Raw genomic sequence first — 20,883 nt, 5'->3', positions numbered from 1 at the left:
GCTGGGGAAGGAGCTGAGCTCCCAGTTGGGCTGGCGGTGGTGTCAGCTTTCACCACATGCTTTCTTTTCATAGGCAGCTGACATCAGCCGGTGGCTGGTAACATGAGCCGGTGTGTTGCTGTCTGACTGCTGCCTGGAGCGAGTCAGGGACAATGAGAAACGACTCCCTCGTTTGGAGGTTAAATCGCAAGATAAACCAGCTTTGTTCTGAGAAGCAAATCTTTTCTTTTACATCTGTGCCACTAACACCAAACTGGAGGATGGGAGCCACTCCAAGTACAGCTGGGTCTGTCTGCTGCGCTAAGCAGAACTTTCTAATCAGCTGGACTCACTATCTTCCTCTTGGCTCTGTCACCGCCACAGCAAGCATCCTGGGGGAAGTCAGGGGTGAAGACCCAGCATCTCAGAGGATGTCAGAGCTGATCACAGCACAACAGAAATGTTTATTAATAATCTCCAAAGGGGGCTGCCTGGGAACCCAACCAGTCAGGGAATAAAGTTAGTTTTTCTCAGTGAAAAGCTTATTTTCCAGCAGACTCCTGCCCGAGGTGCGGGCACATGCTGCCGTGATCCACATGAGATCAATCCCCCTTTGAAGAAAGAAGGTTGCTCCCGCTCTCCTGGCGTTTTAATGGCCACTTTGGACTGGTTTTCATGAGCAAAAATAAATTCAGTCAAATTTCCCACTGGGGTTCTGAATGTCTCTCTGTGCCCGCCATGGAGACAATACCCCTCACCGAGTGCCTCCGCCCAGACATGCGTAAAAATGACCCTGCTTCCAGCAGAATGGCTTTCGTGAAACTAGTTTATGCCTGTAATAATGTACAATGCAGACTGCAGTCAGTTCAGTGTACCCCTGCCCTTAGCATCAGCAAAACAGCGCTGAAGGCAACTGCATTATACAAGAGGACATGAGAAAACTCTTCCAAAGCATCCAGTTACTTCCCCCATCCCAGCTGGGGCTGGAAAATTAGTGTATAAACGACAGTAACCAGTCATACTGTATGTGCAGTATTGAACCTTTAAAACTGCTGCCCTCTTCCACACCCACCTTGTTTTTACCCTCTTGTTTTCTCTAATGCTCATGAGAACTCCCAATCGTTGCAGCCAGCTGTCTCAGATTAACACCAGTAAGACCCCAAGTGCCTGCAACAATATACCTGAAACCGACTGTCCATAGAGCAATATGCGGCGGGGGGTGGGGGGGGGCTGCAGTCCATAGCTGCACTATAGCAAAATAAAAACATAGGAACGGCCAGACTGGGTCAGACCAAAGGTCCATCTAGCCCAGTGTCCTGTCTTCTGACAGTGGCCAATGCCAGGTGCCCCAGAAGGGATGAACAGAACAGGTAATTATCAAGTGATCCATCCCCTGTCACTCATTCCAGCTTCTGGCAAACAAAGGATAGGGACACCATCCCTGCCCAGCCTGACTAATAACATCCTCTTCACCTGTAACAATCATAGTGCAGTCCAGTGTCACGTCACCCTAAACCCTAAACGAAGGAGAAATAGCAAACACATGTAACCTGTGTTAATATTTCTGCTCTGTCCGTCATCACAGATGAAAACGGTGCTTTGGGTGGTGTCACAATTGTACATTAATTTAATCCATGGCTATCCATGGTGAGAGGACAAGCCCTAGAACCAGTCTGAGCTGGAGCTAAGACGGGATCTAGAGTCTCAGTTTTCTCTTAAGAGGGCACAAGGCTAGTGGTTGGCCTGACTGCTTCAGGGCCTGAGGCTGTGATCCTGTATGACGAGCGGGCCGGCCCTGATGGGTTTTGTGCTTGGCAGTGATCTGTATGTGTTGCTCATTCTGTAGATGTTCCTGGCTGTCCTTCCATGTACATGAATGCTGAGGGGTATCAAAGCCATTCAAATACCGAAGGGACATTAGGTAAGAAACCTCCATGGCTCTGTCACCTCTTCATCTGCTCCTGCAATGGACCTCACTGCAGTGCTGCAGCTTGTCTGTGTTCTCTGGTTACATCTGCTGCTGTCTCTTCCAGGCTATGGCTACAACAAGCAGATGAGGCCATTTGCTGATGATGTCTGTGTCGTCCCGGAGAAGTTTGAAGGTCAGCGAGAAACCTGTGTGTCTTCCAAATCTTGGAGTAGGATGAGATTACCCCAGGCCCTATGTACCATGTGAGCTGGAATATGCACACTGCCAGCTCTGCTTACCCTCTTCGTGACCCTATTCATTAGGAGATGCTGCACCTGGATGTATGAGTCATGGCTGATGTTGTGCTTCCTGGGAGTTTGTTTTCTGAGTTTTCATAGCAGCAGACAGATATTGCAACAGCTGAACCCAGATCACTACAGTTGGTGGCGAATTTCTCCTCCTCTTCACTCTTGTGCAAACTGAAATGTTGTAGGCAAACACTTGAGAGATACTGATTTCTGCACAGTAGTTGAACCCAGAACCGCCCAGCCGGTGGCCCCGTTTCCCAGCCTTGTCATTGGTGTTGGGACCCAGTCCCCCTTGATTACAGTCCCAGCTCTCCACAAACACCCCCAAACCTTCTCGCCAAGATCACTGCCCTTTCCTAGTGCCGGCTGAGCATGGCACCCCAGGGCCTCTTTACCCGGCTTCAGTTTACAATAGTTCCACCCGGGCACCCCTAGAGTCGCTATGTGGTGGTCAGGGTCACTCTGCAGCCAGGCGGCAGTGCGTCTAACATGGGCTCACTCACAGTAATGGAGCTTGGTCCTGCTGTGCAGCCTGCCACCCATACCAGGTCAGCGTGTGTGGGATTGCCCTGGGATGAGACACAAGCTGAAATCATTCTGATATGCTTTGCTGCTGCAGGGAGTCACGCCTGAACATGTAAATGCCTCAGGCCAGAAGCCAGGCCCGGCATCTGCCCAGAATCTTGGCACCTGTATTTCTCAGCCTCTCTCCTCGTCCCCTTTGGGATTTGCCCACCCCCGTTGGGTACCCAAGGGCCAACCCTGCCTTTATGAACATTACAGGAGGAGATTATCTAATGGGCTTTGATGCTGGACATCAGCCAGCTGGGCTGTCTGCACATTAACAGCAGTTCTGAGCCAGGGCTTAAATGACTAGCTAGTGATTCCCCACTGCCCAGGGCTGCAGGAGTCGAGGGAGGTGGGGTCCAGTCTCTGAACGGGGCAGCGAAGCACATTTGCTCTAAAGCTCTAGTTCTGCAGAGTTCTCTCAGAACTCAGAGGGCAGCTGGTTCCTTTAGCATCCATGCCCGGAGGTTGGGGCTCCCCTGGGAGCGGATGCCATGTCACAGTGCATTAGGGTCACTGTGGAGTGATCCCTGAACTACAGTAAAACTCCCCCAGCTTCTTCCAATTAAACGAAGAGCGAGCAACTCTTTCAGCTGGCTTGTCACACGATTCCTGCTGCACTCCGGGCTCTCGCTTTCTAGCCAGACTCTCCTCTTGGGTAAACAGCAGGTGAGAAGAGGTTAGTCCTCAGGCATCCCTGCAGTAACCTCTGTAGGTGGCCTTTGTCTTTTGTGGCTGTCCACCGAGAAGTCTCTGCATCTTCCTCCCGTCAGGAGAGGCAGAACTGCTGGAGGGCAAGGAAAGGGACATAGCAAAACCCTTTGTGTTTGTTCTGCTCAGCAGGAGACATCAAGCAGGAAGTGGGCGGGTACCGGGAAGGACCCCCGTACCAACGCCGAGGGTCTCTTCAGCTCTGGCAGTTCCTGGTGGCTTTGCTGGACGATCCCACCAATTCCCACTTCATCGCCTGGACTGGCAGAGGAATGGAGTTCAAACTCATTGAGCCCGAGGAGGTGAAAATTCTTCAGTTTCTACCCATGGAACAAGAGGGGCCCCTGGGCTGAGTTACTGATTCTTCAGATTCCTGAGGGCCGGGGCCTTTGCCACACCTCTGTAAAGCCTCCTGCCTGCCAGTTGCCCTGAGAGTCACCATTGAGGCTGAGGTTTTAGAGGAGGAGGCTACGGCAGCTACGTGCCCAAAAATCCCAGCCTTATGATGGCCGCCCCCATCACCTGAGCTCCAGCAGGTGAACAGTTTGGGTCAGTGGGTCCCAGATACAGGAGATGGCAGTTTCCCCTCCAATAGCTCCTCTCAGAGTTGCTAAAGGGAACTGCAGTTGGTGGGTTTCTCAGCTGGTCTCCTTCTTCCAAGGGGTTTTACTCTTGGGCTGTCCCGTGTTGGTTCTGTGCCACCTACCTGGTGTTCAGTGCCCGATGCGGTCTCTGAGAGCCGGGACAGGAGTGTACCTCATTCATCACAGCATTTTAAATAAAAATCTGGGAGAAATCTGGGGATGGATGGATTCGAACTGCAATTAACAGAGATATCACTTCTAGTGCCACCATGTTCCAAACAGAGCAATAAACTCTGATAATAGCTGGGAAATGTGTCTGGAACATCCATTAATGTCAGGATCTGATTTATGGCTGTGTTTAGCGGCTGCTCTAGCTAATCCCCAGGCTCTTACGAACATATGCAGTGCAGATGGGCTGAGTCACTTTGCTGGGTCACTTCACTATTAACATTCGTTTACAATTGTTTTCTCAGCCTCATTTTTGTATAACAGTGCTCATCATTCAAGGCTGAAGATGGTTTCAGGTGAAGTGGCCCTTTCCCAGTGCTGACCCGGCTGTGGGCATATCCCGCCAATATATAGGCACTGGCTAAAAGTGCCAAGCGCTTTGCATGTAGACTGTAGTAACATGTGACCTTTTTATCAGCCACTCAGCACCCAGGATTACCCAGGATTCTCAAACCCCTTATTTCTGTCTGAATGTTGGGGGATCGAGGAAGGGAGTTCATTGCCTGACAATGTTTGCCTCCTGATGGATTTTTCCATCAGTACAATTGCCACAGGGACGTTTGCACACACACATTCTCTCAGTGATGGAAGGAAGCTTCTGTTTATCAGCTTTGCCCTCCTTGTTCACTGCAGTGAAGTGTAAATGGTGCGGTATTTATTATTTGTATTCCATTGTTTGCCTGCTATAAATTGTTATTTATATTGCCTGTTGAGCAGCATTCTTCCCTCAGAAACGGATCACATGGAACATCCCCCAGACAGACACACACACACACAGGCATTTGTCATGCGCTCCTTTCCTCAGAGCTCACAGACAGTGATGCACCCTGGTGTTTTGTTCTGCAGGTGGCCAGGCTGTGGGGTATCCAAAAGAACCGGCCAGCCATGAACTACGACAAGCTGAGCCGGTCCCTTCGCTATTATTATGAGAAAGGCATCATGCAGAAGGTCAGTTTGTGACGGGATCCAAGTTCTATGCTCATCCTGACACTTGTCTTGCTTGTGATTGGAGGTTTGGCTGGCTCATGGCAAGTTCTGAACCCCCTGACTTCCTGAGGTTCCCTCTCCCTGGCCCACCATTCGCAGAGCAGGAAGCAAAGAAACAAGACCCACTGAGGAAAGGTTGAAGGAGCTGAATCCAGGAATCCTAGGGGAAAGCCGATTGGGGGCAGGGTCATGCTTTCTCCATGTATACCTGCACTGGGGAGCAAGGAGGGATCCTCTTAACAACAGTCAGGGCGCTTGTCATGGGATTAGCTGGCAAGGGAGGCCCTTGTTATTAGTGCTAGTTAGAGTTATAAAAAGGCTAAAGGTAGCACCTACCCATGTGCTCTGGGCACCCTTGATGTAACCCATAAATACAGCATAAGTCCAGCAATTGAAGATAACCCACGACAAATTCTGCTCCTCATCGAATGGTTCTCCATCCCTACAGTTAAGAGTCTCTTCCCCGCCCTCCCTATTTCCAGCCCCTAAGAGAAAGCTGCCCCTTGCAATGTGCCCTGCCTGCTTATCGGGTTGTGGTGTCACTGTCCCTGGAGCTAGTCCAGGTGGGACTAGAGCAGCAGCCACAGAGGATGCTTGACGAAGTGGTGAAAACTCCCTCTCAGACATGGGGAGGATCTAGAGGAGCCCAGGGTCTTTCCTAGCTCTGTGGGGGGGTCCCTCTCATCCCCCACTGAACAACTCACATGCCAATGGCTGCTGTCATTCGCTGGGAGCAGCTAGCTGCATAAGGAGTGGGTGGGACAGAGACTGTAGCATTCACCTTGTCTCCTCCCTGCAGGTTGCCGGAGAGCGCTATGTGTACAAGTTTGTGTGTGAGCCTGAAGCCCTTTTCTCCCTGGCCTTCCCTGACAATCAGCGGCCAACCCTGAAAGCAGAGTTTGACCGGCAGATCAGCGAGGAAGACACTGTTCCTCTCTCCCATCTGGACGAGAACACGGCTTACATCCAGGACCTTGGGAGCCTCCCTTCCCAGCCATACAGCAAGAGCTACCCCTATTAATTCCACCAGGAGCCCGCTGCACAGCCATTGTGTTTGTATCTATGGAGATGTTTGTTAGTAATCGATCTGCAGAGGAGCTTTCCTGGGCCAGCTTGGGCTCCACTAGACTCTTTGAATAGCTGCCTTTGAAACAGGCAGTGGTGATGCAAGCCCATCCTTGGACAGCTAGCCAGCAACTGAGGCTCTGAAAGACATTGGCTGCCCCTCATTCACCCAGGCTGTGGGCCCAGACTTGGTGCAATGGAACCGACTCTCTCACCAGTACAGAAACGTCTCAGTGCCGCCTCCAGTCAGTTAAATGTGTGATCGTGTCACATCCCCAGCATCGATTCCGTCTCTGGCCTTGGCCTCCCACTGAGCGGGGTGTGGAGGAAATGGGAGCCTGTTGGGCTCTCTCCTCTGATTTTATGATTCTATGAAACTGCAGTTAATTCCCACGCTTCCCCAGACACACACACTCCTACAAAGCAGCCCCCAGACACCCAACCTTCCTACAAACACTGTTCTTACCCACACTACTTCTTACGTGCTGGGGACAGGCCTGTCCCCGGAAGGGCAGCAGGGAGCTGAAGGTTTCAGCTCACACTTGTTCCATACAAACTGCTTGGCAGGAATGGGGAACATTTCTTCCCTTGGATGCATTTGCTCCTGTCTTGGTGCCTCCTTGCTCAGGATGCTTCATCTCTGGGCTGTTGAGTGTCATATTGGCAACGATAGGAAGGGGACCAGCTGCTACCAGCCAATGCTGGCGTGGTTCTGGTCTCCTTGACAGGAAATGTCACCGTGGGTGAGCCATGGAGCCCCTGGACTCCACTGGCCTGGAGTGAGGCTCTGAGCCAGAGGAACCCTGCAGATAACTGGGAATTTGAGGCAAGAGAGCAAAGCCTGAGATGGAGTCCGAGGAAAGGGATGCTGGTGCCCATGGGCTCCAATGCCCAGGCCAGTGGCTGGGCGGCTGATTGCTCCTGACTGAGCAGGGGCTACCTACAGCAGCCAGGCTCTTCAAAACTGAAGAGCTTCCACCAAAAACATCCTCGGCAATTTTGAGAGACCCATTAGTGCTGGTCAGACCTGCTGTTCCTGGGCCTGTGGGTAAACCCTGGAGGTTAGAAAATCATCTCAGCCTCTGGATGTGAGGCATTCGCTTTGTAAAAAAGCCACACTCTCCTTGTTCAGCTGTAGCTGGCCTTCCCAGATGGGCATGTGCGAGGGGTAAGGGAGGAGTTCACGAGAAGCTGTCTGGGGTCCCTACTGGCTAATGCAGCACGGGCTGCATAATGAGAGATTAGGAGACACTTTGCCAGCCTTCTCACTGAGCGGGCCCTTCTCCTACCCCCACTGTGCTAAGCAGCCCCACCCAGACACAACCACGGTAGGATCCCAGGAGCAGCGGTGCCTGTGTGGTGGAGCTCAGCTCTCCCTGCACCCTGTTGTTCCTCTGACTGACTTTCCGGCTTCTGAGGGCAGAAAGGTGTTGGCTCAGCCTCCTGCGGCAGTTTGGAGGGAAAGTTTGTTTATATTGCTTAAGAGGTGGATTTCCCAGGAGCTTCCTCTCTGTGCAGCTGGCGGGGATCCTCGCTTCGGCCCCAGTGCGACGTGGAGGGGACGCTCTCCCTGACCCGCAGGGTGGTGGGGATGTTCCATTTACAAAGTGCTCAGCCCGCTCCTCCGCACCTTGTGAGAACCTCCCTCCTCCTCTACGGGCCCAACCCCCCCTCTAGCCCTCTGCAGCCTGCAGCCCTCGCCCTGCTCACTCCTCCTGTGGGAAACACACTTTCTCCATTGCCCCACGAGTGAAGGAGAAGGGGGGGCCCTTCCCATTGGCATCACTTATTTTTATTATTTATGAGTGTAAAAAATACTATAATCAATAAATTGGTCTATATCTTTGGCCGGTGCCCCGTCATTCAGCTCCCTGGCTTCTTCTACCTTCCTCTTCTTCTCTCATTGGCATCCGCACGCGGCTTTGTATGGGTTGATTCAGCCAGATGGGGGAATGTGCATTTACTTTCATGTTCGGTGTTGGCCAGGGTATTGTCACTGACCAGAACTCTGTGCACTAGTGACCTGCTCCTGTGCAATCCTCCAACCCAAGTCGTGTCTGCCCTGCTGCAGCCCATTCCAGCAGGCGAGACAAGGACAGGAGCAGTGGCAGATCATGGGCTCGCAGTGTGAGCTAGGCACATGCAAGTTTTATACCAAATATTTGGGGGGATGTTTTCTCTCACTGTGTATTTAGTTTTTGTACCTGGCTAACAGCATTTGCTTTTTATGATTTGCTGTCAACTCTCATTGAGAAACAATGTACATTATAAGACTGCGCTAGCACCAGCTGCCTAAGATAAAGGTGCGAATTCTCCCAACGCTTTAAGCCATCGTTTTGGGTCAGCCCCTGTTCAGATAAAGCCTTTAGGAATTTACAAAGTGCAGGGCATTACAGAAATCCCTTCCTACCATCCCCACCCCACCACTCCCATGCATGATTCCCCCTACAGCCCAACCCCGGCTCCAGTCTTACTGGGCCATTGTCAGGATGCTGAGAGTTGCTTTACCAATATACTAGCTGCAAATGTTTCCATGGGAAATGCTATTTAAGCTGTTCAAGCCTGCCCAGGGCTGGCTGCTGCTGGAAGGAGGATGGGGGCAAATATTAGATTTATAAACTTAATATTAAGTGAGAAAATGGAGTGTTTTGTTCTGTTCCCTGCCAGGCTGTGCAGGCAAGAAACCCAGAGTGAATGACTTGCATTCACACTGGCACCATGCTAGGCTTCCTATGCATGTTAAATTGCTCCTGTCACAGCACCGCATAAGTCCCTGTTTAAGGGGGAAGTTGGTGGTCCAGCAGAGCGTCTCCATTGCAGGAGGGCTGAGAGAGTGCACATGTCCACGCTCAGGAAGAGATTGTGATACCTGGACAAACCTTTGTGGCTTTTTCACTCCTCAGAGGTGGGCTCCGTGGCCTCAGGAGTCAGTGAGCACCTTCGGCTTTGAGTGCCTGCAAAGTGCATCCCAGGAGTCCTGCACTGAGGGAGCTGGGCCTGCGCGCTTTGCACAACTGCCTGGGTGGCGGGAAGCAGGTGAGAGGCGGTGGTGGGCGGGGGAGAAAAATACACCCGGAAGCAACGGGGCAAAAGAAGAAGTGTGTTTCGTAGCTTGTCATTTCAGCACAGGACGACTGGAGATGCTGGCTGTGCTTGTGGGAGTCTGGTGATGCTGGGAGTCTCCCATTAAACGTGGACAGGCAGATGTTGTGGTAATGCCCAGAAGAGAGAAGGTGCTTGTCATGACTCCACACTCAGCAGACTCTTTACTTCCTCCCTGAGCCTGTCTGTATTCACCATCCTCAGACCCGAATAAAAGAACCCACTGTGCTTCACCCCACCCTGTCTCCATGTTCTCTGTGTGAGGCTGTTAGCAGACGGCTGCTCCCCCTGCCTTGGCTAGGAAGCTCTAGGCCTGGAGCTTTCCCCACAGGAGAAGGATTGTCCAGAGTTCCACATCCCCCTGGTCCGTTTCCACCACCACAAACCTTCTGTCCATCTCCTTCCGCTATAGAGTGCCGCAACCTGGGAACCCTGGAGAGTCACAAGCCAGGTGAATTTACTTCTGAGCTGAGTCTCTCCTGACCGTGGGCCTCTTGACCCTCATCGCAGGCAGGTGCATGGGCTCAGAGGTGGTGGAAGCTGGTGTTAAATAGGAGGGTTGAAGGGCTAGGAGAGGAAAACGAGGTGGGTGCTCTGCAGGGGGAGCTGCTGAGACTTGGCGGGGGAGGGTCCCAGCTCCAGACTTGGAAGGAGGGGCCCCAGCAATGCATCTCTCTCCCCAGGTGTAGCTGCTGCTGGCACCAGCCCAATCACCCCAGTTCCTACCTGACCCCAGGCACCGCGGCAGCCACTCCAGTTCCCACAGGTCCTGCTCTCATTTTCATCCGTCCCCACCCGCCTGGCACATGCATGCCGTTTACAGGGAATGATCCACGAGGGTGCACCCCTCCCAGTAGTTCCATTGCAGCGGTACTAGCCTCCACCTCCACCCCACCCTTGCCAGTTCTATTCCCCCCATGCTGGGTGAGAGCCTACCATCCTCCTGGATTAAACGCTTACATTTTGGTAGGTACAGCACAGTGGGGCTGTGAGCTGTGTTGTAACGCACATGTACAGCTACCTCCCAGCCTGGCCTTCAGCGTTAGAGACTTTGAGCGCTGCATGTGATCCCCTGTGCTTAATAAAGCTCATAAAGGCGCTCCGTGTAAGCAGGGCACTGGGGACTCTAAACTCCAGCTGCGAGGCCGGACACCAATGTGCAGCCGGGTGTGGGATCTGCAGAATCACTGGCTGGACAGTCCACTTGTTTCTGTCCTGGCTCTACAGTGTTTGCAGGGGTGGGGAAATCCCTGCTCTGGAAACTCCTGGTGTGTTCTAGGGTTCTTGCCTGGAAGGAGCTGCTCCTGCTGCAGAAGCCCTTTCCTAGCCGTGAAGCCAGGAACTGGGTTTGTGGTGTCCCCCGGGGTGTTGCTATAGGATGAAGGAGGAACAGACCGAGGGCTTTGGGGGACATGGAAAGAAGGAAAGTTCATTATGTCAATAACTATACCTGTATCAGCCCAGCCTGCGTCAGGGGGAGGGGGCACTGCCGTCTGGCTCAAGCGGTCATTGTTGGGACAGTACACAACGAAATCAGTAGTTTCCTGCTGCCCCTGGTGCCTCGGCAGAGAACATCCCCCACATTCCTCTGCCCAGTCCCAGGCTGACACAGGCTCCTGACACTGGATCTCAGCTCTGTTATTTTAATTAAAATTGTCTTTTCCTGAGCCTGCTCCGTACCACCACCCTCTTGTTGGGAAGTGTCACGGTGAGCACTAGGGACGCAGCGTGCGGCCGTCTTATGGCCGAGCTCCCAGACCTTAGCTGCAGAGCTGCCCGTATAATAGAACAAGGTGCCATACAGGCTGTAGCAAGCAGGATGGCATCACCCGAGTGCACAGCAGAGGTAATAGAGAAAAGCCATCCTGGGAGGATGTCGGAGGCACAGTCATGCCCTCAGCTGAGCTTCAGAAACAGCCTAGGAAATGCTGGATCCAGCCAGCAACTGGCACAGAAGCCCTCTCTAAGCCCAGGAATTCTTCCTTGTTGCGACATTGCCTCCTGCCCCCAGGAAGGTCTTGTACATTCCTAAAGATTCTTTTCTCTCTTCTAGGAACCAGACTGTGCAGCTGTGAAAAAGGATCTGAGCTAGCCCCGTGTTCCCTGGTGTTGCACTTGCTGTCTCGTGAAAATTAAGAACAGTGGTAGCTTGCATTTATCTAGTGTCTTTCACCCTGCAGGATATGACAGAGGTCTATTAACTCATGAATGGTGTGGAGAAAGTGAATAAGGAACACAAGAACCCCGCTCACGCAATGAAATTAATAGGCAGCAGGTTTAAAACAAACAAAGGCAAGTACTTCTTCACACAACCTGTGGAACTCGTTACCAGAGGATGTTGTGAAGAATATAACTAGGTTCAGAAAAGAACTAGATAAGTTCATGGAGGATAGGTCCGTCAATGGTTATTAGCCAGGATGGTTAGAGACACAACCCCATGCTCTGGGTGTCCCTAATCTTCTGACTGCGAGAAGCTGGGATTGGACGACAGGGGCTGGATCACTCAATAATTACCCGGTTCTGTTCATGCCGTTTGAAGCATCTGACACCAACCACTGTTGGAAGACAGGATACTGGGCTAGGTGGACCATTGGTCTAGCCCAGCAAGGTCATTCTTATGTTCTTATCTCAAAGTGCTTTGCATACACATTATGCTGCAATTTCTGTGCTAGTGCTCAGTCCAGCCAGCCCCTGAGCAGAGTATTTTGGGGACTAATCCACTTTCAGGCAAAATTTTAAACCTGTCTCTCTCTTTGGATTTTTCAAGTCACTGCAGTAGGATGGACAGACATGGGGCGGGGGGTTCTGGGAACTGGTGAGCTCAGGTTCTCATAACTAAGGAGGAGTGAGCTCTGAAGGACAGAGGTTTATAATCAGCAGATCAGAGCCCTGGGAGTCAATAAATCCACTCTGCGTTTCCAGCTCAGCGAGAAACTGACGGGGCAGGTGACTAGTGAGAGAGCTGCTCAAATGTTAAAGCCCACATCTTCCATCCCTAACTCTGCACCTGAGAGGCAAGTATTGTTCCTACCAGATAAAACATTTGTCAATTCTGGGCCTGACCTGCATAATGGTGCACATGCTAGTTAGTGTATTAAAGCAGCAGCAGTTCTTTTGTTACAAAGATAATTCTAAAGCACAGCAGGGTCCGAACAGAGCGGAGTTTTCTCTTTGACTCCCATGTTACTGTCACTACAGTAGATTTCCTTAAATGTGTTAGCTGCAGTTAATTGCTTGAAAGCGCGTCAAGCTAGCAAAACATACAACCTCCCCCAACCCATTAGAAAAATTCACAATAAAAGTTTTGTTCCCTAATGGGCAGATGGGGAGACAGCCCATGATATTCTTTATGAAACTGCCAAAAGTCATGGGTTCTGTCACAGGAATTCAGATCATGACAAAGAGCCAGACACTGGGTACAATACGTATATTGAAAAGTTCTCACCATCTTTTCCATTGTTACTGATTTCACCTCTCGTTTTAGCCTGGTGAATTATCCACTAGAATGTGACTATGCTCCAGGACCAACTGGAAATAAATTCTCCATGATAATTTCTTTGTGATTTAGTTTTTCCTAATGTGGATTTTCTATTTTCAGAGAAGTATCTATTGTTGCTCTAGCCCCACAGCTACTCCTGCTGTAGGAATAATACAAAGCCCAGCAGGAAGCATCATAAATCTACTACCCAGAGTCTGATGCAAAGTTCCTTTCTGGTCATACTAAATAATTAACGTAACGTTACAGTCTGTCCCAGATGTGCCCTTAGAATACGCTGTATGGGATGAGGGAATTAATCCTAATATTAAAGGACAGCCATGCAGAACTACACTAGCATCAGAGTGTGGCTAGAGCACTTTCTCATGCAGGCTACATAAGAAATTGTTGGTAACATAAAAAAATCCTCCTACTCTGAAATATTAATGAATGGAGATACTGAGGGACACATGCAGCAGCAAAATTCCTATTGAAGGTGGAGCCATGAGTGAATAGGAGAGGATTAGGAGAGGAGGATTATATTATATGTCGCTTAGGTCAGATGCAATAATTTATAGTGCCTTGTCCATTCTGCTTGGGGGTTCTGAAAATGCTTCCTAGCACCATGAGTGAATCAGCATTTGCAGCACTATACAGGCGAGACGCACACTGCTGGAAAGGGATTATTGACTGGCCCCAATCCCCTGACCTGGGTCAGAGTCCCAGAGGTCACATGACAGGAGGAGTGTTGTCATGACCATATAGCTTCCCCTCCACGGTTACCGGTAGGTGTGTTTCCAAATAATGTCTTCTTGACAGCCCAGCAGGAACATTCCCTTCCTCCCACTGGCCTCTGCCAGATCGCGGAGTCCCTCAGCCAGAGCCGGGTTCTGTGCTCTTGGGACACCCTGCCTCTGCACGCTGACTCAGTGCGAAGCAGCTCGCCAGTTTGGAGTGAGCTGGATACTGGCCCATCATTCCCATTAATGCTAATGGAGGGACTAGAGCACATTACGCAGACAATCTACCCAACAGCCACGGGGATCCTGACCTGCAGTAACCCCTTGCTCTCCCAGGCAAGGAAATCCCACTGAACAGAGAAGTGACACTGAGACTCTGGAGCCAACTACACCTTCACTTGTGACCCCATGATGCCCTCCCAGCCCCACCTTGAGATGGGTCAATATAATTCGCCCGACGTTACCCAGAAGGAAACAGACACCGAGAAGGGAAGTGACTTCCCCGATGCTCTGGGAGGAGTGAGTGCCAAAGGCAGGAGTGGGACGCAGGAGTCGCATGCTCCCTATTCTGGGCTCAGCCCCGTAGACCACAAATCCTCTCTGCTTCACCATCTCCGAACAATAGGATGGGAGCTTGGGACAGGGAGCCTGTCCCCTCTGCACATACCCTGCCCCCACTGCAGTGAGAGAGCTGCCACAAAACACATCTAGGAACAAGTCAGGCTACATTCCCTAGGCCAAGGCCTACCGGGTGTTGTGTGTCCCTAGGCAGCCCCGGGGGGGGGGGGGGTTCATGTGACAATATTGGGATGTCTGAGTCCTTGTAACATTTTACAGCTGCATAAAGCCCCCGAGAAGGAGGTTGGCATGAACTTTGCTGATATTCTCAGGAGATTCATTCTGTCAGACGAATCAGCCCTAATGATACCCATACATTGCCTCCTCCTCTGGATTTCAATCACAGTAATATCGTAATCCGTTACAACACTGGAGACCACTTGATACAATGAATATTGATCTCTGTGTATCTTGATAGCTGATATACTCATGGAAGGGCAGAAGGAGAAGTGCCCACCAGCATGTTAAATGAGCCAGACCGAATGAAAGAGCAAAGCAGGAACTCAGCGAGGGCAGCAGCCCTGTTGGTCCAAACTCAGCAGCTGTGCCAACCCCATCCAGAAACTTGTCTACACTGAAGACATAAGAACGGCCAATCATCCATCTACCCTAGCATCCTGTCTTCCACCAGTGCCCAGTGCCCGATGCTTCAGAGAGAATTAACAGAACAGGGCAATTATTGCGTGATCCAGCCTGTCATCCACACACAGCTTCTGGCAGTCAGAGGTTTAGGGACACCCAGAGCATGGGGTTCCGTCCCTGACCATCTTGGCTAGTAGCCATTGATGGACCTATCCTCCACCAACTTATCTCATTCTTTTTTTAACCTGGTTATACTTTTGGCCTTCACAACATCCCTTGGCAATGAATTCCACAGGTTGACAGTGTGTTATGTGAAGGCATAAATAACACTTCCTTATTCACTTTCTTCACACCGTTCATGATTTTATATACCTGTATGACATCCTCCCTTAGTTATCTCTTTTCTAAGATGAACTGTCCTTGGTTTTTTAATCTCTCCTCATACAGAAGCTGTACCCTACCCCTAACCATTTTCATTCCCCTTCTTTGTACCTTTTCCAATTCTAATATATCTTTTTTGAGATGGGGTGTTCAGAACTGAATGCAGTATTCAAGATGTGGGTGTACCCTGGATTTATATAGTAGCATTATGATATTTTCTGTCTTATCTATCCCTCTCCTAACGGTTCTTAACATTCTATTAGCTTTTCTGACTGCTTCTGCACACTGAGCAGATGTTTTCCGAGAACTATCCAGGATGAATCCAAGGTCTCTTTCTTGAGCTGCAACAGCTAGCTTAGACCCCATTATTTTGTAAGTATAGCTGGGATTATGTTTTCCAAGTGTGCATTACTTTGCACTTATCAACACTGAATTTCATCTGCCATTTTGTCGCCCAGTCACCCAGTTTTGTGAGATCCCTTTATAACTGTTCACAGTCAGCTTTGGACTTAACTATCTTGAGTAATTTTATATCTGCAAACTTTGCCACCACACTGTTTACCCCTTTTCCAGGTCATTTATAAATATGTTGAACAGCACTGCTCCCAATTCAGCTCCTTGGGGGCCCCTGCTGTTTACCACTTTCCATCCTGACCCTTTATTATAAACTGACCATTTATTCCTACCCTTTGTTTCCTATCTTTTAACTAGTTACTGATCCATGAGAGGACCTTCCCTCTTATCCCATGACTTCTTACTTTGCTTAAGAGCCTTTCATATGGGACCTTGAGAAAGATTTGCCACTACCGTGTTTATTCAGCACTTTACTGCTGCATCTGTCCCTGAAATTCCCGTCTCCATTATTGCTCGCTGAGCTGTCATTTCATGCGGCATGTTTCCACTTTTCGGAATTAGCGTCATGCTCCTTGCAGGTGCTGCTTGTTGCTCTTGCACTTTTGCTCTGGTTCTGTGTGGTTACATCTGCCTACTTAGAGCTGTCAGCAGTGAGGACTCTCCCATCAGTCTAGGACACAATCCAGCTTCCAGTAACATCACAGCCCACTGGCTGACTGTCAGGGCTAGATCCCAGCTGCACTACTGAACTGCTGCTACCGGCTTGAAAACTCCAAACTACCCTGAGCTGACTGAACTAGAACCCATGGAGGGAAGAGCTCTTAGAAGGATGAATGGTTTAGAGAGGGAGACAGGTGTCAATCATGGAGCTGAGCAAAATGTTTGCAGCACCAGGAGCAGAGTCTGCAGGAAACTTGCCTGCTTTTGTTACCGATGCTCACACAGGAGCAGAGCTGGTGATTGGCGTTCACTTTATAGCATTGCGTTTAAATCAGGGTTTCGGGGTGAAATTTGCCCATTCCGGTTGCATTGTGCAGTTGGATTTGGAGTTTGTCTGAACCCAAAGCTTATGGGCTACAGGCTCCAATAGATTGGAACCAAAGGATCTCATCACACGAACTGCCAAGGCAAAACCTCTACCAGTCCCCACATGTTGGGAAATTCCTTAATCTCTGCACCCCTTGTGTGTGAACGCTGAACTCAGCGCTCCCTCTGCTGGACTCAGGGAGAGTCACAGACTAGTTTTATGTAACTAATGCTGCCTAGGCCCTTGTTGACCAGAAAAGTGGCTGCTTCGCTCCAGCTGTCACTGACATCATTCCTCATCCTGGCTCTGTTCCTGGCCAAAGAACATAGATGGGACCGGGGCAGCTCCGCCACAGCCTGACTGCTACAAACCGCAGACGAGTAATGGTGCTTTACGCAAACCTTCCCCACTTCCCCCCACCTGTCTGCACACAATGGAAACAGGATCCCGGGCGCCTCAGCTTGTGTCTTTCCCACTATTTATCCTCTCACAGGCTCTACATTTCTGCTGTTAATGGCAGAGGATTTGGGAGCTGGCAGTTCCCCCTTCTGGGATTTGCTTTAAACCTCTGCAGTTTGTGCAAACTCTGCTCATTGGACCTTCTCCAGGGAAATCGTTAGGAAAATAAATTGGGGGGGGGGGGGAGGAAAAGGCCAGAGCCCTAGAACTGACTGAGTTTTCTGCCACATCTTAGCAGGCACAAGTCAGCCAAAGGGAGCACAGGGCTGTACCCTACATTGGCATTTCTGTCCCTCTGCCCCTCGCAGCCATTGAGAGTAGATGCTGCCTCCTGTGTCCTGCTGAATTCTGGGGGTTTATCCTGAGCGAGAGCAGCCCCAAACCTGGATTTCAGGGTTTAGAAATACAGCAGCTGCACTGGTTAAGAGGACACAGGGGATTGCCTGGGGCCAGGAGGCCCCACCCACTGCCCCATCTCTAAGTTCAATGGGGGAGCCCCTCTAAGCTCCCCATCGCTGCATGCGCACACCACCCCCTAGTAGTGACCTACTAGACTGAAGGGACTGAATTTATTGCCTGCCACCAGTCACGTGACTGGGGTCAGGGTTGAAAGGGTCAGCACCCTGATCACATGACATGTTAGTGTCACCTGATTGCCCAATTACTAAGACCTACCACACTGCCTGAGCACCCAGTGCTCCAAGTTCCTGATCTTCTCAAATACAAGCCAAGCAGAGGCCCTGGCAGGCCTCTGTGGGGGTCAGACTCTGGCCAGAGCCCGGCACATAAAGGGAAGCTTAGAGGTTTTTTTCCAACAAAAATGTTGTTTCTCTTTCAGTCTCCTATGATTAAAAAAACTCGGAAGGGAAGTTGCTCAGAACTCCTGTTTTCGGGGAGATATCTGTAGCAAACACCACAGCGGTGAATGCTGCAGGAAGTTCTGCAGGTGGGAAAAGAAGGTTGTAACGGAAAGTGTTTTCCATCCTGAGCTATCGTGCTAGCTAGTGGCCATTCTAATATGAGAGGTTTCAGAGTAACAGCCGTGTTAGTCTGTATCCGCAAAAAGAAGAACAGGAGTACTTGTGGCACCTTGTTAGTCTCTAAGGTGCCACAAGTACTCCTGTTCTTCTTTTTTCTAATATGAGAGTGAGAAACCTGCTCAGGGGTAGCACCCCCTTCCCTCTGCGGCAGGAACAGATCATTCACAGCACAGCCAGGACTCAGCCTTTCTTGGCAGATTGCATCCTTGAAGCTTGTGCAGCCCATCTGAGCCCCAGCCAGGATGCCAGCATTGCTGAATCTCATGATAATTGGTGTTTTTCTTAAAGCCGCAGCTTCTGGAAGCAAGAGAATGCCTGAAAATCTTTTTTTTCTTTTTTTTCTTTTTTTTTTGAGTAAGTTTCTAGCCTTCATGGTTGTGAAGAAAAGCTTGAAAACATGAAGCAAGTGTAGCCTAAAGGCTCAAAAGCCAAAAGGCAAAGAAAAAGAACCAAACAGTGACTTAAAAAAAACCAGCCTCATGAGTTTAAGACAGTCACATGATTTTTGAATGCTGGGTCTAGCACTAAGTGGGATGTGCGGGCTGGGCTAACCTCACATGTATTTGTGTTGACTCAAGTATCCAATCGTTGGAGAGAGAGTGAAGGTCGAGCAGCTGTAGCCCAAAGCTCGTCAGAAACTTCTCCACCGGGAGATGGAATCAAATAGGTGGCTTGAATTTATTTTTCCAAACTTGAAGGAAATCAAACAGTGGCCTTATGCCATTGCTCTCCTTAGAGAGAAACCCTGTCACTCGGGCTGGTTTGAGTCATGGAGACTTTCTGATCACACCACTGCTAGTAATGGGGGTTGAAAACTGTGACCAAACACTGTAACACGGTGGTTTGCATCTACACACTGCCATAGATCACACACCATTCTAGGGCCTAGCTGCCAGCACTGGAGGCTCTCATGTGGTTTCTGATAGCAAAGTTGCTCTTTTAAATATTGTTGCCCCCTGTCAGGGCTGGCCTTACCATGAGGCAACTGCCTCAGGTGCCAGACTGTGAGGGGTGCCACTAGGACCCAGAGTGTAGAAAATTGTGTCTGCTGCTGGTGCATATGTATTCTCTCTGCTCTAGATGCACAGAGATGGAGTGCTGTGCTGGAGGAAGGAGGCCATAAGAGACATAACAGGCAGGCAGGAGAAAATGTAAGAGGGGGATAACAGAAAGCAGCAGGAGCTGCAGGGAGAGGAGGAGGAGCCTCTTATGTACCTCTCCAGCACCCCCAGGAGCCTGGACTGATTAACTCCAGCTCCTCAGGGAGCTTCCTGTTTGCTGCTGCTTCCCTGAACCCACTTGAGGAGAACAGGCAGTCAACTGAAGTAGTAGGAGCCAGTTAGGCCCTTAAGACACTGATATCTTCCCTCACTCAGGCCCTGCTACCAGTCTGCTTATTTGTCCCCTTCAACTAGGGTGACCAGATGTCCTGATTTTATAGCGACAGTCCCGATTTTTGGGTCTTCTTCTTATATAGGCTCCTATTACCCCCCACCCCCTGTCCTGATTTTTCACACTTGCTGTCTGGTCACCCTACCTTCAACTGAGTGTTGAGAGCCACTATGGCTGGCACAGAACAGCAGTCATGAGTGAAAGAAGAAAACGCCCCTCTGGGGCAGCATTCAGAAAAAGAAAGAAAGCAAAAGAAGTTTTTCTATCTAAGCAGGAAGGAGCTCTCCTGAGACACACAGACACAAATGTTCACGCTGAGCCTTCCGGCCCCAGTGAGGATGTGAGGGGTGAGGAGATGCCTGATCTTCCCATTAGTCAGAGTGCAGGTGACCTGGCAGCTACTGCAGCATCCGTATCTCCATCTCAAATGGATGTAACCAGGCACATTCCTGAAGAAAAGTGTAGATCAGAGAAGAGTGTGGTGGAGACAAACAGCTGCTGCTGAGTTTAGTTCCTTAAGTCTAGATGATCCAGGACTGTGGACCCACTTGAGCAGTAGCCTGAGGGACTTCCTTGTACTGCATGGGCCACAGCAAGTGAAAAACTTCATGTTCCCCAAAGACAGTGAAAATAGAAGTTTCCATCCAACACATTACTGGCGTGAAATCCCCAATGGTGACAAAGTGGAGAGGCCATGGCTTATGTATTTGAAAACCCAGAATGCTGCATACTGTTTTTGTTGCAAACTCTTCCAGTCTAATGTTCCAGCCACATTGGGTTCTACAGGAACAAAGGACTGGAAAAATCTGGCCTGCCATAAGAAGGCAGCAAATCACCCGAGAGCATTCCATAGGTAGAAAGAGCTTGAGATGAGACTAAGGTTAAAGGCCACCATAGATTATCAGCATCAAGAGAAGATTGCATCAGTTGAAGAACGTTTCATGCAGCTCAAGGAACACAGCAGTGTATTTGGGACGTTGTATGATATTCCAAAACTCCTCACTATACCTGAAGAAGACCTACACCAGCAATGCAGGGCACTAGAGACAGTGTTGACACATGATGACATGTGCGATATTGATGCGAGTGATTTAGGTGATGAACTGAAAGCCCTTTCAAGATACATTTCAGCAGGATCAACTCCAAAGGCTGTTCTGGAATATATGTGCACAAATAAGATGACCACTCTCTTTCCAAATGCTTTTGTTGCTCTGCACATACTTCTAACACTTAATGTAACAGTTGCCAGTGGAGAACGCAGCTTCTCCAAGCTGAAGTTGATAAAAACACATCTACGCTCCACAATGACACAGGAGAGGCTGGTCGGCCTTGCAACCATCTCAATAGAGCATGAGCTGGCCCAGACTGTGGACCT

General features: G+C 50.1%; 1 protein-coding gene across 6 annotated transcripts in view; it reads left to right on the top strand.

Moving 5' to 3' along the window:
• The window catches only part of ETV4 (ETS variant transcription factor 4), a 44,811-nt gene extending 36,626 nt beyond the window's left edge, over positions 1-8,185 (top strand). For 3 of the 6 annotated variants that reach the window (XM_034755833.1, XM_034755838.1, XM_034755832.1), the window contains exons 9-13: positions 1,826-1,900; positions 2,013-2,117; positions 3,607-3,776; positions 5,133-5,234; positions 6,073-8,185. In XM_034755833.1, the coding sequence (XP_034611724.1) occupies positions 1,826-1,900; positions 2,013-2,117; positions 3,607-3,776; positions 5,133-5,234; positions 6,073-6,294 (674 nt within the window). In that variant the 3' untranslated portion in view covers positions 6,295-8,185. Of the gene's footprint in view, positions 1-1,825; positions 1,901-2,012; positions 2,118-3,603; positions 3,777-5,132; positions 5,235-6,072 lie in introns of all 6 variants that reach the window. The other 3 variants (XM_034755837.1, XM_034755836.1, XM_034755835.1) reach the window with 2 other exon arrangements.
• The last annotated feature ends 12,698 nt before the right edge of the window (positions 8,186-20,883 follow it).

Source organism: Trachemys scripta, chromosome 23 (assembly GCF_013100865.1).
Source record: "Trachemys scripta elegans isolate TJP31775 chromosome 23, CAS_Tse_1.0, whole genome shotgun sequence".
In the NCBI taxonomy this organism is placed as follows: Eukaryota; Metazoa; Chordata; order Testudines; family Emydidae; genus Trachemys; species Trachemys scripta.
This window is presented reverse-complemented; position numbering and strand designations above follow the sequence as displayed.